The following is a 15,060-nucleotide window of genomic DNA, read 5'->3' as shown; positions in this document are numbered from 1 at the left end:
TCCTCGGAATAGCCTCAAAGATTAAGCAGTGCCTGCGACGTGCCGAGAATCGCAGAGGCAATGTATGGGATTTTTTTCGTGTCTGCTAACCGCTTGGGACATGTGTCATCTCCTGCAATTGCTATTTAAGGGCTGTTGTAGAGAATATTACAGTCGCTGACCGTTTATTCGGACCTCACGGGGACTGCGGGAATGTCCGAATAAACAGGTATCTGAAAAAGCAGATTAAGAAAAAACAAAAAGATCCTTTATTTCCACGCGCTTCTTTGGGCTCAGCAGTAGGCTTGAAGAAATCGTGAATGCACCATTGCATGCTGTTCCGTTTATGCGCAATCAGATAAGCCTGAATCTCGGAGAGGGTCGTAAGGTCACTATAGGCGGCAGAGAGCACGGTCACTGCTTGTACACGCTCCGCATGCGACAGCAGTGTAGCACATGGCGCGTCATCTTCCGACTCAGAGTCATCGTCCGGCGGCGCAGCAGAAATCTGACGAATGATGTCGCCGTCGTCGAGTTCTGCGCATGTCAGTACAGCAGTACAGTGAAACCTCGTTAAACCGTAGTCGGCCGGAGCTCGGAAAAAGTACGTACTAAACGGTAGTACTGTTTAAGCGAAATAGCATGAGATCGCCCACTTATCTGTCGAAAACGGAACTCAGAGAGAGTGCGATGAAAGGGGAAAAACATGCAGTATTTATTCACTTCGCGGGACGTAAATGTTATTTTCGTTTGATATCGCGGCGGCCTAGCACGACAACAGCGGCCTCAAACTTACTGAAGCTGCGTGCCAGCTTCTCAGCCAGCCCCCCTCCTCTCGGCAAACACTCGCACGGCAGATTCCTCGTTGGCGTTACATATTCTCCGTGCACGCGCGCAGTAGTTCTGCATAGGTCCCGGGGCGCCTTTTTCATTGCCGGGTGCCGGAGTTCGGAAAACTTTTTGTTTGGAATAGTTACGTTATCGCGCCCCTTTTCTCCTTGCGACGATCGCATTCATGAGGCTGACGTAACGCGCAGCTTCTGCCACTGTCGGTCCTGAATAGCCCGTGCTGTAGCTTTCCGTGTCGTCCTCATCACTGTCGCTAGTTGACACTTCGGCTACAACAGCGGCAACGATGGTGAAAAGTCGAACCTCGTAGCCGACATCTCTTCGCGGTCGCAGCAGCGCTGCCGAGCAACTTCGCATTCCAAATGCCACACACTGTAGTCAACAGCAGATCCATATCGCGGGCCAGCGCCGACTTCTTCGTGTCACGTTCGGTAGCACGGACGATGTCTAATTTTTCTTCTATGCTGAGCACCCGGCGTCTTTTTTATCCTAGCTTCGGCATGACGCGAGTCCTCGCTTGCACGACGCCACAATGCTCTCCGACACGGCGTCCATGCGGTGTCGAAATGATGTTGATGTTGATGCGGCTTCACGTGCAAACGCACAGGGCGCTTGGAGGCTGTTGTACCGATCTCTGAGGCTTGTTGTTCTGCCGGGCTGCCCGATGGAGACGACGCACCGCCGTGTTTGCGCGGCGAAAAGTGCAAACGCTACGTTTTAACCGATGCGTACGCAATAAGCTGGTACGGTTTATGCGGATACAAAATACATTATGTTCAATGGCCGCCGAGTCGGGGAATTGACTTTACTACTTTTAAACCGAAACTACTGTTTAAGCGGGTACGGTTTAACGAGGTTTTACTGTATCAGCACCTGTGAAACTGTCGAATGAGACAGTGTCCGGAATCGCAATGCAACCACTGCGCAGGTCTCGGCAGAACATTTTCGGCGTCAGTAGGGAGCACATCGGAAGGCGACAAATCCTAGGCCTCCCAGCACCCGTTTGCCGGCATTCCCCAGCGCAGTCTGTGCAGGCACTGTCAGTGCCATTAGACACTCAACGTGATGTTTCCATATGCCGCGTTGCATCACCGCTAGCTCGACACAGCACACAAAGCAAACATCACCACGCCGTCATGCCGACACCAGTCGCACAAACGAAAAATGTGGCCTACTCGCAGCATCGTGCACGAAGACAGAAACAAATAAGCTGCTAGATTGTCTTGACATGGCTTACTAAGCTGAGACTGGAACTGCTGTAGCTACGAACCAGGCAGAAACGATGATAATGAGTGGGGATTTGCAGTAGCGCCACTTCGTGGGGCAGCAAGGAGGCTCCGTTCAAAACAAAAATGGCGTTCAGCAAGTTGAACCATGCACCAGTCAGAGTAGGTGCATGGTGCTCTCGATCGAGTTGGCTCAAGGGGTGTCCGAAAAATCAGACGAGAGGTTGCAAGATGTCCGAAGTTTCAGCAGTTGTTATACGTTATGGTCTATGGGGAGAATGGCGGTACCGCGAAGCAGACCGAATTATCGAGCATGTCCGAATTTTTTGAGTCCGAAAAATCAGTCGGTGACTGTAATCGTAATAGGAATTAACAGCCATGCTGGTTTGCCACGATCACTCCTTTTGTAAAACAGTCGAGGTGCATTACGGTGGACCACAATGATCAAGGGATGAAGATCCTTTATTACCACTGTCCATTCTTTCCAAAATTAGGTCCGCATGCATGTTGGGAAAAGCCATAAGTTTGCACATAGTTCCGCCTAGTGTATGATTATTTTAACCTGGAGGCAATGAATGTCGTCCAGCATTGTAATACAACGAGCATCACCCACTTTGGCTGACTCGCCAACTTGTTGCAATATGTTCCACAGGTTGACGACTGCCAGCTGCCCAATGACGGGCACGGGTGGAACGGACCTGCGTCACCCCCGCAATTGGGATCACCACCCGTGGCACCACCTGCTGCCCGGACCACGCCTGGCACTGGCGACCCCATCAAGTACAACACCCCATCTAATGTGCAGGCATGTCAGCATGTCTCACTGCTGTTAGCTTGGCTGTAGTTTGTGTGGAGCACTTGAAAGTGCCTAGGCAATTATAAATATCTGTGATTGCAATATGTTGTTGTGGGGCTAGGAAAGGTCCTTTTCTCTCAAAAATGTTTCAAAGGGCCCCTGCAACATGTTTGCTTAAAAATGGAGAGCATACTGTAATGAGTGTGATGCCTTTCATTGAATATATTTCCTGCATAAATTTTTGAGAAACGTACCTAGTAATAATGGACATAAAATCAACACAATGTTTACTTCATAATTGTGGCTGTTTGGGCGTGTCGGTTCAACATCATGACGAATTGCAGTGCAGAGACAAGGATGAACAGAAGAAAGAGACGCTAGAAGCCGAGTGCCAACTAACAACAAAAGTTTCTTTTCAGCGACCTGTCTTTATACTGTAAACTCATGACCATTACACAAGCACAGACCACTTCTTAGGTCAGGTTAACTCCTTATCTGACAGGCGAACAGATGGGGTACTGACACACCCAGAACCAACTTGTGAAATCTTTTCTTGCTCAGTGATTTCACACATAAGATTATCACTAAGTTTGTGAGCAGATGTTGTGGGAAGTTGCAGAGTGAGCTGATTGATTTGGGACAAGCATGTGCACTTGCTGATCTCATTGCCTTTCATCATGCCACCAGCGTTAGTGGCTGTAGGTTCTCCTCTGTCAGGGTGCAGGACACCATGCTTGTTTAGTTAGCAAGCCTGTCTAACTTATACTGCCCCTAAAGCTGCAAGCCTTGCTTCACATAATGGTCTAATACCTGTGTCATGCGTACACTTCTGATCATGATTGAGGCAGATCTATGTTGGATTTCTTGATCGCAACGAACAATGGTCACTGCTATCGTCCGCTGAAGGTCTGCAACTCTCAGAATTCGAGAATGTCTTCACTACAAATGGTGATTTGCAAAATATGGTTAAATTTGGACAATATGTCTGTTTTACAGCATACTACAGTCACCAACCGATAAATGGACGCCAATAATCCGGACATGCTCGGTAATTCGGACAGCTTCGTGGCACTGCGACAGGCCCCATAGACTTAATGTCTAAAGACAACCGATATTTCGGACAGCCGCCAGCTCTACACTCGATTATCCAGACTCCGTCCGTGGCTGAAAAGCTTACGCCGACTCTGCCTCGATTATCTCTTCTGGCAACTTTGAAGAGACATCAAGTATGGCCTCAGAGATACGAGCCATAAAGTGGGGCCTTAGGGATTACACACTAAGTGGTAATCCCTGAGGCCTTGCCTCAGGGATTACCACTTATAAATATGTAATTAGACTCTTTCTTAGGTCAATAAAAGAAAGGTACCGTATTTATTCGAATCTAGGCCAACCTCGATTCTAAGCCAACTCCTGAATCCCCAAAACCAGAAAAAATAAAAAAACTTACCTTGAATGTAGGCCGAACAGAAAAGTGAAGACAGTGTTCACAAAATGAACACAGCATTTATTTAATATGAACATGCTGAGCTCACTCTATGTTATCGCCACTAGCCAGACCACACACACACGCTTGCGTTGGCGTCCCCATGCATGCGCAGGCAGTGCAGTACGGCTCACACGCATCGAAATGCGGTGCGTTCTCGATGAACAGCTCCTCCCCGTTATTTCGCGCTATCTTTCTTATCCCTGTCATCTCCTCGTTGCGGCACATGTAAAAGGTGTCTCCCGTTGCCCCCTCCAACAACGGACATTTTTCTCATCGATGCCGAAGTCTCGCCCGGCTTGAACGTTTGACGATGCCTCTGTGGCTAGCCCAATTTTTCGTTTGAAAGCGGCACTATAGTAGCATCGCCTGTTTGGTGCCATTACGGTAACGTCAGGCTATTGGCCAAGCCGCACACCAATAGGTCAAAATAGCGACGTCGCTCGCTTGCTTCAGTTGGCTACAATGAAACCTCGTTAAATCGTAGTTGACCAGAGCTCGGAAAAAGTATGTACTAAAGGGTAGTACTGCTTAACCGAAATGAGATCGCCCACTTACCTGTCAAAAATGAAACTCAGAGAGAGTGCGATGAAAGAGGAAAAAAATGCAGTATTTATTCACTTTGCGTGACAAAAGCGTTACAGTGAACTCTCACTAGAGTGAACTTCAAGGGAATGAAGGAAATAGTTCCTTTAACTGAAAGTTCACTAAACTCAATATTAACTAGACCAACATATGACATGGCATACAGAGTCAAAAGTTTGAAGTGCAATTCATGGAGCAAAAGACATGACATCCATAGCGTTAGAAATATGTGAAATGGAATTTGTACTTATCAGCAAGTACAAGGTTCATAACAGTTATAATGCTGCCTTTCTCACTTAGAAAAAAAATCTATAACCTTCTTCTGCACTTGCATTTTTAAAGCACAAGAAGTAACAAAACTGTCCAAAGAGTCAGTGTGTTTGTTCACTTTTTCTGGCACAGCTTCGTGTTGAGACAAAAAGTCTCAACTTTCCAATGTACCCTACAACCTCAGCTAGAGTCATAGACCTTGAAACTGGCTCGGCAGTTGTCTCCTCTTCGTCTCTTCTTCGTCTTCTTCGCCTCTTCTTCGAAAGAAAGAGACGACGACCATGCCACGACTAGCCTGTCGGAAAAAAAAACACACACCACGTGGTTTGTGGTGTGACACATCGACGCTTTGCTCTGGCGGTGTTGTAAGCCAGCGATGTTACTTTGTTCATGGCCTCCGAGATTACATGCTTGCTTGCTTTGTGCGGGCGATCTCGGAGGCCATGCCTCGTTGCTGTTCGTTTTCCGCGCTGCCACTTTGCCCCAGGGGCGCTGTAGCGCCAGCGACGTTACAATGCCGCTGGAGCGGCGGTTTGGTGAGGGCGCGAACGGTTCTGATCGTAAAAATAAGCCTTGGTCCTCTGAGTGAGTTCGTTAAACTGAAATATTGACTGTTCCAAAATTCGTTTAAGTGAAACGTTTTTGCATAGGGAACTGCCGGGGATTTTTGAAAAGTTCGTTATTCTGAAATATTCGATAAACCGATGCTTGTACAACTGAGAGTTTACTGTATTTTCATTTGATGCCGCGGTGGCCTAGCAGCGATGACAGCGGCCTCAAACTTACTGAAGCTATGAGCCAACTTTTCAGCCAGCCCCTCTCCTCGGCAAACACTCGCATGGCAGATTCCTCATTGGCGTTACGTATTCTCCATGCACGCGCGCGGTAGCACTGCAGAAGTTGCGGGGAGCCGTTTTCATTGCGGGGTGCTGTTCTCGTCATGACGATTACATTCGTGAGGCTGATGTAATGCGTAGCTTCTGCCACTGTCGGGCCTGAATCGCCTGTGCTGTCGCTTTCTGTGTTGTCCTCATCACTGTCGCTAGTCGGCACTTTCGCAACGATAGCGGAAAGTCAAACTTCATAGCTGACATCTCTTCGTGGTCGCAGCAGTGCTGCCGAGCAACTTCGCATTCCAATTGCCGCACAACGTAGTCAACAGCAGATCCCTATCACGTGCTAGCGCCAACTTCTTAGTGTCGCTTTCGATAGCACGAACATGGCACGAACAATGTCTAATTTTTCTTCTATGCTGAGCACCTGGCGTCTATTTTTATCCGAGCTTCGGCATGACGCGAGTCTGTGGTTGCACGACGCCACAATGCTCTCTGGCACAGCGCCGAAATGATGTTGATGTTGATGTGGCTTCATGCGCAAACGCACAGGGCGCTTGGAGGCCGTTGTTCCGATCTCTGAGGCTTGCTGTTCTGCTGGGCCGCCCGATGTAGACGACGCATCGCCGTGTTTGCTCGACAAAAAGTGGAAACACTATGTGTTAACCTATACATACGCAATAAGCTAGTACCGTTGATGCGGATACAAAACACATTAGCTTAAATAGCTACTGAGTCGGGGATTTGACTTTGCTACAGTTAACCCTCGTTAACACGAACTCGCTTATCTCGAAATATCGGTTAAGTCGAAAGTTTTCCACGCCGCGCCTTCCCCACCCATAGGTGTTATGTATTCGCACCCGTTTATCTCGAAGCATTTTTCGGGCGTAATACGGATATCTCGAAATTTTGACCGGGACGGCTGAAGGCAAAGGCCGTTACCTAAAGGTGATACAGGGTCCGAGCGAGCTCTTGGTTCCTACTAAAGTGCCGAACGCGGTCACGATCTAAGGGCGAATAGAAAATTCCAGCGGATGCAGCTGTTTTCGGTCAACCACGTCAAGTAACCTTGGAAGCAGTCACGTGGTGTGCGCCGCTTGCGCGCGGGGGCTCATGGGTTTTATCGGGTAGTCGTGCCACCGCATTTCGCACGTGCGAACGTTGCGTGTGCGATTCTGCTGTTCTTTTGTTTCGTCGCGCTGTGCGCACGACGCGTTGACTGCGATTTTTTTTTGTTGTGTGCGTGGTGTGTGGTCAACGGACGACGACGATGTCCCGTCCCAAGCAGTGCAAGTCTCTGACGCTGGAGAAAAAAGTCGCGTTGATCAAGGAAGTGGAGAAAGGGGGAAGATCCAAAACAAGCATCGCCAAAGAATTCGGCATCCCCTTGTCGACGCTTTCGACAGTTGTAAAAAATCGACAGAAGGTCTTCGATGGCTTCGAGCAAAGTTTTTCCAGTGAGCGGAAGCGGATTCGGGCCTCGAAATTCCCGGACGTCGAAGCAGCGCTCATGCTGTGGCTCCGGAATGTCAGGGCAGCCAACCTTCCGTGACAACCCAAATGATGATGGAGAAGGCAGACGCGCTGGCGTTGCAGATGGGCCACACAGACTTCAGTTGCAGCAATGGCTGGTTTGAACGATTTAAAAAAAGAAATAACGTGGCCTCGAAGCCTATCCACGGCGAAAGCGGCACTGTTGATGAAGGGGCTGCAGACACCTGGCGCAACCACCGCCTCGCTGAGCTGCAAAAGGCTTACGCGGACAAGGACATTTTCAACCTCGACGAAGCAGCACTGTTCTATAAGATGCTGCCTAGCCGCACATACACGCCGAAGGGAGAAGCGTGCTCAGGCGCTAAGCAGCGCAAAGACCGAGTGACGATACTTTTCGGAGCCAACTCCACCGGCGATGAAAAACTGCCGCTGCTTGTTATCGGTAAGTCGCTCAATCCAAGGTGCTTCCGAAATGCACGGCTCCCGAGAGATGCGACTTACCGCGCCAATAAAACGGCCTGGATGACTGCAGCGCTCTTTGAAGAGTACGTACGTGCTCTTGACCGCAAAATGGCAAGGGACGGCTGGAAAGTGTTGTTCGTCGTGGACAACTGCCCCGGCCACGGAAAAATCAACAACTTGGAGGCTGTCACGCTGGAGTTCCTGCCTGCTAATATGACGTCCGTGCTCCAGCCGATGGACCAAGGAGTCATTGAGGTTGCTCGCAAGTACTACAGGAAGAGTCTGCTGCGCCGCATTTTGTGTTCTTACGACAGTGGTAAGAAGTACGAAATAGATTTGCTGGGTGCAGTCCACCTGATCGCCGAAGCCTGGCGACAAGTGCATCCATTGACGATTGCCAATTGTTTCGCGCACGCAGGATTTTCGCGCGGCGAGAAATCGCTCGAGCCAGACACTGACGAGTTTAGTGATTGCGATGAACTTTGCGACGAAGTCCGCAAAGCTGCCGGCTGCGCCAGCGATGCCGAAGACGGCGAACTCACTTTTGAAGAATACGCGCTCTACGAGTCGGACGTGCCCGTTACCGGAATGTTGTCTGACGCCGACATTGTTGAAATGGCAGTGAACGACGACGGTGATCACGCTGACCAAGAACCACCTCGAGAAGTGCCGACAACTGCAGAAACGAGAAACCTGCTACGTTTGCTCCGCAACAAAGTTGAATGCAGCGGCGGCGAACAACGGCTCATGCGGTGCGTTCAGCAGCTCGAGGACGCTTTTCTCGCGCCGAATGCCAACGCCAAGCAGGCAAGCATCACCCAGTTCTTTTCAAAACAATAAAATTCAGTTTTTTCCTGGGAATTCTGCGTTTTTTGCAAAAGCTCCCCTCGTGCTGTGGGGCGTTTGTTAGCAGTGCTGGTTGTTACTGGCTGTTTCAGTAACCCGGTCACTGAAATTTTCGGCACTTTGCTTAACTCGAAACTCTGCTTATCTCGAAATTTTTCCCGGATTTTACAACTTCGAGTTAACGAGGGTTTACTGTACTTTTAAAACGAAACTAGGTTTAAGTGGGTACGATTTAACAAGGTTTTACTGTACTAGCGCGGCTAATAGTAGCTGCTATACTACCTTTTTAGATGGTGCTAGCCGTGCACCATATTTATCATTTTTAATTACAAATTGGCCCGTTTTTTAATATCCTCAAATCTAAGCCGACCCTGGAGTTTGGAATATGATTATTTGAAAAGAACTATCAGCCTAGATGTGTATAAATATGGTAGTTACAATCCTTCATGTGTTAAAGATTTGGGAGGTGATTTGCAAAAAAAATGTACTGCGACAGCATACCTAAAATTAAGCAGGTATATTCCTAGGTGTTCAAATACTGCAAGTTAGCACTTGGATGTTTGTATCTGTATTGTAGCCAAAGTTATGAAATTTTAAAGTTGCAGCTTTACAAATGTGTATTCTTGTTGGTGATTTCTACAGGATTTCAAAGTATTTCAGTGTCCTAAGACAATATACAGTGAAAGCTCATTAATTCGAACTTCAATAATTCAAATTTATGGATAATTCGAACTGTACGATTTGGTCCGGCCAAGCTCCACAGAAGTCTATGTATAAAAAAGTCCGTTAATTCGAACGCGAGAAGGTTCCCTCACGGATAATTCGAACTACGCTCACCTGGCACACGGCCAGGGAAAAGCGCCTACTGCCTACACACAAGGCTGTATTGCCTCCGAAACGGAGAGAACGGCGAGAGAAGGCAAAATCGGAAAAAAATCCAAACGACGTGGGGTCAGCCAGAAGGCAGTGGCGGCTGCCGCCTCTCCGTTCTACGTAACCTCCAAGACTTCTTGCCCGTTGCGAATCTCGGAGGCTTTGCAAATCTTGTACAGCTGCTAATGTTGTGCGGAGATGGCACGGCAAGCGCCAAAACACAGCGAATCGAGTACGTCGCAGCTGCGCTTGCAATCAAGAACCAACGAATCAGGGCCTTCGCCACCTTCACATGTTCAGCGTCTTTGTCTCGGCAGTCTTCATCGGTTGTGCACCTCTGTTTTCAGCTTAGGAGGTATCGGCCGTCGCGAATCATTGCGATAGTGTTAAGCCTCGGCTAACGTTCGTTTCGGTGGAGATCGGTGGTGTGGCACAGTCGGACCCAGAGCTTCGACTTGAAGATGGCGTGTGCCCGCAGCACACGCCATCACTTTCTGACACGCCAAATTTCTGACATGCCCTACTGCTTCCAGATCGCAGTGCACTGTTGCTCTCCTTCACTTTCGTTAGTTCGAACTTTCGTTAATTCGAACTGAAGCGGCTTCCCCTTGCGGTTCGAATTAACGAGCTTTTACTGTATCATAGCTTTTGTGCACTCCTTGACTCACCTGCATTCAGGGAAAAAAAGAGTGACGAGAATTGAATGAGTAGGATAGAAGGGACGCAGTGCTGATCCCAAAATTTGAGACTTAGAAAAGCTGTTCTCGAGAAAATAAATCTTAAGAAAATCTGGGAAAATATAAATTTCAAGCTTCAAAACTGGGAATTAATAATTGCAATATATTTAAATCCGCAAAATTATCCTGCAGATGTAGACATTAGGCGCACGTATAGGCTCGTAACAAAATCTGGAATGCACCTACACGAACCTGTGTAGGTACGTGCAGGGGGCAGGAACATCGGCACGTTGCCTGCTGTCTCCAAAGTAAACCTACACGCGAGGACAAAGGGCAATGGCTAGTTCCGCTGCTGCGCTATTGCCGATGTGGTATGAGATTGGGCGATGCAGTGGCTTATCTCCAGCGCGATCTTGTCGGCTTCTCTGCACGTCAGAGTATTTGGCCAACCGCCTTCGCTTTTCTTTGACGCATATGTGGTTTCAAACTTTTTGTTTTCATTTTTGTTTTAGAGAGGGTCGATTTGCTGCTTACGTTTGCAATACGATGAACAAAGAAACGGCATATCAGCAGTTTTTGAAGCGACCCACTGCCAGGCCTAGCAGAGGAGCTCGTTTGCTAGGCCTACTTGCCATAGCAACAGCCAATCAGAAGGTGCCTTTCAGCGCACTGGCACACTGAGCCAATAGGAACGGTGCGTGCAGCGTGAGCTTCGTCAGACCAGCCGCAGATTGTTTCCCATTTGCGCTTTTTCTATGCAGCCATCATCGGCAAGGATGCGGTGATCTGAAAGGTGGAACTTTGAACTTTCGAACTATACCAAGATGGCGGCGCTCAGCAGCAGGGAAGATGAGCAATAGCTCCGTGACCACCGGTGTTTCTGCGAAATTTGGGGTCGTTTCTCGCCGTGCACGCTGACAAAGTAATCTTTTTCAGACACTTAGGGCGGGTTTTTGGGCAAATTGTTTTGATACGGTGTAGATTAGGCATTACAGGTGCTGAAACAAGTAGCTCCTAAAAATGTATTTTTTTCATGATTTTCGGTTTTGAGGCCCGTGTCACCCGGCATCTGCAAATGCCTATCTTGGAGGTTTTGCCTGAATTGTGTGGTTGCACCAAAATTGTGATCATCACATTACGCATTCCGGCACTACGGCACATGGCCTGCTCTTGTTTGCTGAATTTGCCTTCCGGACAGCATTCTGCCATTCTGTGCTTGTTTGCTTAGTATTTTTCTTTTATTTTTTTTATTTAGAAATACCGTCAACCCTCAGTTGGGTGTCATAACAGGGAGGGATGTTACATATACGTTCATACAAGACAGCCAGATACAAAAGAAATATGCATATGCACTACGGTGTCCTACGGATACAATACAAGATATGATATACAGACTGTAAGACATGTATTCAAATGTTCAACCAGCTGCCGCATGCAAACAAACAGAAAAAAAGGAAAAAAGAGCAAAACAAGAAAAGAAAAACACTAAAATATCCACATGGTACAGTTTTAGTAAGGAACCTTCATTGCATTTGTAAACAATGCAGTATCAGAACTGCGAGCAATTTCTGCAGGTAGCTTGTTCCACAGCTCTATTGACTCTGGGAAGAACGAACAACGAAAGGCATTGGTTCGGGACAAGTACGGTTGAATAGCTTCACTATGATTTAAGCGGGAGCTCAGTCTGCCTGGAGGTTTCAGATACAAATCTTTAATAATTTTTAGTTCGTCGTGAATTATTTGAAATAACGTTTTTACTCTCTGCTTCTTGCACCTATCTTCCAATAATTCAAGACCGCAAGACTTTAACATCACCGAAACTGAGTCTGTCCTTCTATATGTCGAACAAATAAAGTATATGTGTTCGACAGCGCTCTGCTGGCTCCAAGAAATCTGTCTCGTGAAGTTCTCGTCTGTCTGCGTCAAATGGCACCAACGGTACCCTCGCAGTCCGAATGAGCCCTGCTCCACAACTGAAAAGCCTGAACTGCCGCCTACCACAACGAGCCCAAAGGCAGACATCATTAATGACCTGCTAGGCTGCGGTGTGCCGATTCCTGCAGCCGTTACATTTGAAGACTTTGCAGACAACGACAGTGCGGTGTCGTCGTGTGCTGAATTGAACGACGAGGAAACAATTGAGCAAGTTCTCCCGCAGTCAAACTGCAACTTTTAATGCAGACGATAATGATGTACCATGTGCTCCGGAGCCTTCACATGCGGATCTGACTGGAGCCCTTGCAGTCCTTGCATCAGCGTACAGAGATAACACAAAACTGGCAGAAATATATGTGGACTTGGTTGCACATAAGCAGAAGTGCATGCTGCAATGAATCGACCACTTATTCCTTACAACGTAATTAAAATCATCTTTTTTAAATGCATTTGTTTTTTGGACATTCAATAGTTCGGACTTATTAATGTTTCTCGTGGAGTTTAAATTATCGGTCGTCAACTATATTGCTGACAAAAATGTCCTTAAGCGTTCTTTTTTTTTTTTTAGCTGCATGCACTTTTTGTTTTTAGCGTTTTCAGAATACTGTGCTAGAGAGCGCAGACGTCAGTCAGCCTGCGATCGCAATCAAGAAACATGATTGTGAATCATGGATAGCGATAGTCGGATCGCAATCATGATCCAATAGTGTCCGTCTAGCAGCCAACACATCCAGATCGAGCTTAATCTAGGTCAGCCCAGATTGCAGAAGTGCATGTGTGGCATTGGTATAATACATTGCTGTCACATAGCAACTTGGCGTTGGGCTAGTTGCTGATCTTCAGAAGCAAACATTTGCATGGAAGAGATGCCGAAGAGGATGGACAACAATGCAGTGCTTCGTATTTGTCCATGTTCTTCTTTCTGGACTCATTTTTCCACACAAGGTGTTTACTGCTTTGCTATTTCTTTCAGCTAGGCATGTGCAAATATCCAATTTTCAATTTCGAAGCGAATTCGAACAGCGATAAAGAAGTCCGAATTGAATATTTTTCAATTGCGAATGCTATTGGTTTTGCGAGAATGAAATATTTTTCACCCACCAGAGGTAAAGAAAAAAAGGTCACCACAGCAAATAGCACACAGGAAAATTACACTTTGTGTGAAACAAAATTTTCTAGTGCAGTGCTTTTGCTTGACAGTATCGTAACTGCAGTTATTTAATGTTGTCATGAAGGAAGGATAGCTGCTCAACATTTTGGAGAGTAGTGATATCCTCCTGCATATCACAATTACTTCAGACACCGAAAAGGGCTGCTCCCTGGACACGCTAGTGGCTGGTACTGGCAAATTTCTCTTTGCAAGCCAAGCCAACAGTGGGCATCATGTCACTCACGTGCATCACCATTTTGGCTCGAAATTTCATTGTTCACATATCTTCCAACCTGTGCTTGTGGCATTCGTTGTTAGGGACATATCTGGGTTCCTTGGTGTTGAAGTTTTCTTTGCTTCTTTTAAAGCCATGCTTTTAATCCACTTTGCCATCGAAGCATCCTGGTGGTACTGAACTAGTTTAGAACGAATGTTTGAAAACATTGCCAGGCTAGCTACTTGGTCAGATTTGTAGTTTAGAAACCACATTTTTTAAGCACTAGCGAGAATAGTAGCAGACACAGAGGTTTCCACCTTGTGGCTGGTGTTGTCCAGATGCATGAAAAGGCAGGGAAGTGGGTATTTGAGCTATAGTTCTTTGGTAACCATAAGCACCAGCAGGAAGGTGCCCCATAACAGTGCCCCCTTCTTACTTTTGATATGCTTCACTGCACTGCAAGAACGCTTCCCCTTAGTACACTCTGTATTCTCCTCCCCTTAACACGGCCGTAATGGGGCAAAACTGACTAAAAAAACTTACAATAGCAATTTTCGGGGGTTTGAATATTTAGAATAATGAAAGTGCCTTTTGAATCGAATACTAAACAATTCAAATTTAATATTCAAATATTTGCACTCCACTGCTTTCAACACCTTGCCTTTCTGGCAATTTTCTTTTTTATAACAACACCTCAGCCATTCAGCTTTCCATAATTCGAGTTGGCATGGTGCCACAGTGTGGTTCCGAGCTCAGTCCAGCCTGACGACTGTCTCATTTTCCGGTATCCACTTGCAGAGGAAGCTGCCTGCCAGGGCCAGGGTGAAACAAGCTCGGGTCCCTAACGCCTACGACAAGACAGCCCTGAAGTTGGAGGCAAGTGTTCCACAATTGTCTTTTTCAGTTTCAAAAAAAGGAAGTGGCACTGTCCTGCTGCCAAGCAGGCAAACTGAAGGGGTTGCTGAAACCACCCACTACTGGGTGCCCCAGAAGTAACTGTGCAGTGAAAATGGTGATCTTAAAATTTGAAGTTTTTTGTTTGACAGTGCAGTGATTATACAGGAGATGCTGGGAATGTCCACCGCCACTGGTTTATTGAATACATGTCTGCATGTGATGCTGCATATTGTTAAAACACTCAGGGAAAAGTTGCTGGAGATCTTCTGGTGGCACAGCACTCAACCAGACAAACACAGAGCAAGTATAGCAGTAACCCAGTGTATTCTACTTTGCTGATGGTGTAAATTTTCCATGGGAGAATAGTCGTCAACATGCTATTTCAATTTTTAAAATGTTTTGCACTTGGTTACAGCAATACAGTAAGGGCTCATTAATTCCCGACTCATTAATGCGAAATTTTAGATAATTCGAAGAAGGCACCGCGG

At 47.0% G+C, this 15,060-nt stretch overlaps 1 protein-coding gene across 2 annotated transcripts in view; it reads left to right on the top strand.

Annotated features, from left to right (window-relative positions):
• The window catches only part of Crk (Crk proto-oncogene, adaptor protein), a 59,396-nt gene that overhangs the window by 25,500 nt on the left and 18,836 nt on the right, over positions 1-15,060 (top strand). For both annotated transcript variants that reach the window (XM_065443431.2, XM_065443430.1), the window contains exons 6-7: positions 2,707-2,859; positions 14,474-14,551. In XM_065443431.2, the coding sequence (XP_065299503.1) occupies positions 2,707-2,859; positions 14,474-14,551 (231 nt within the window). The remainder of the gene's footprint in view (positions 1-2,706; positions 2,860-14,473; positions 14,552-15,060) is intronic.

The sequence above is a fragment of the Dermacentor albipictus genome, chromosome 9, assembly GCF_038994185.2.
Source record: "Dermacentor albipictus isolate Rhodes 1998 colony chromosome 9, USDA_Dalb.pri_finalv2, whole genome shotgun sequence".
Classification (NCBI taxonomy): Eukaryota; Metazoa; Arthropoda; class Arachnida; order Ixodida; family Ixodidae; genus Dermacentor; species Dermacentor albipictus.
This window is presented reverse-complemented; position numbering and strand designations above follow the sequence as displayed.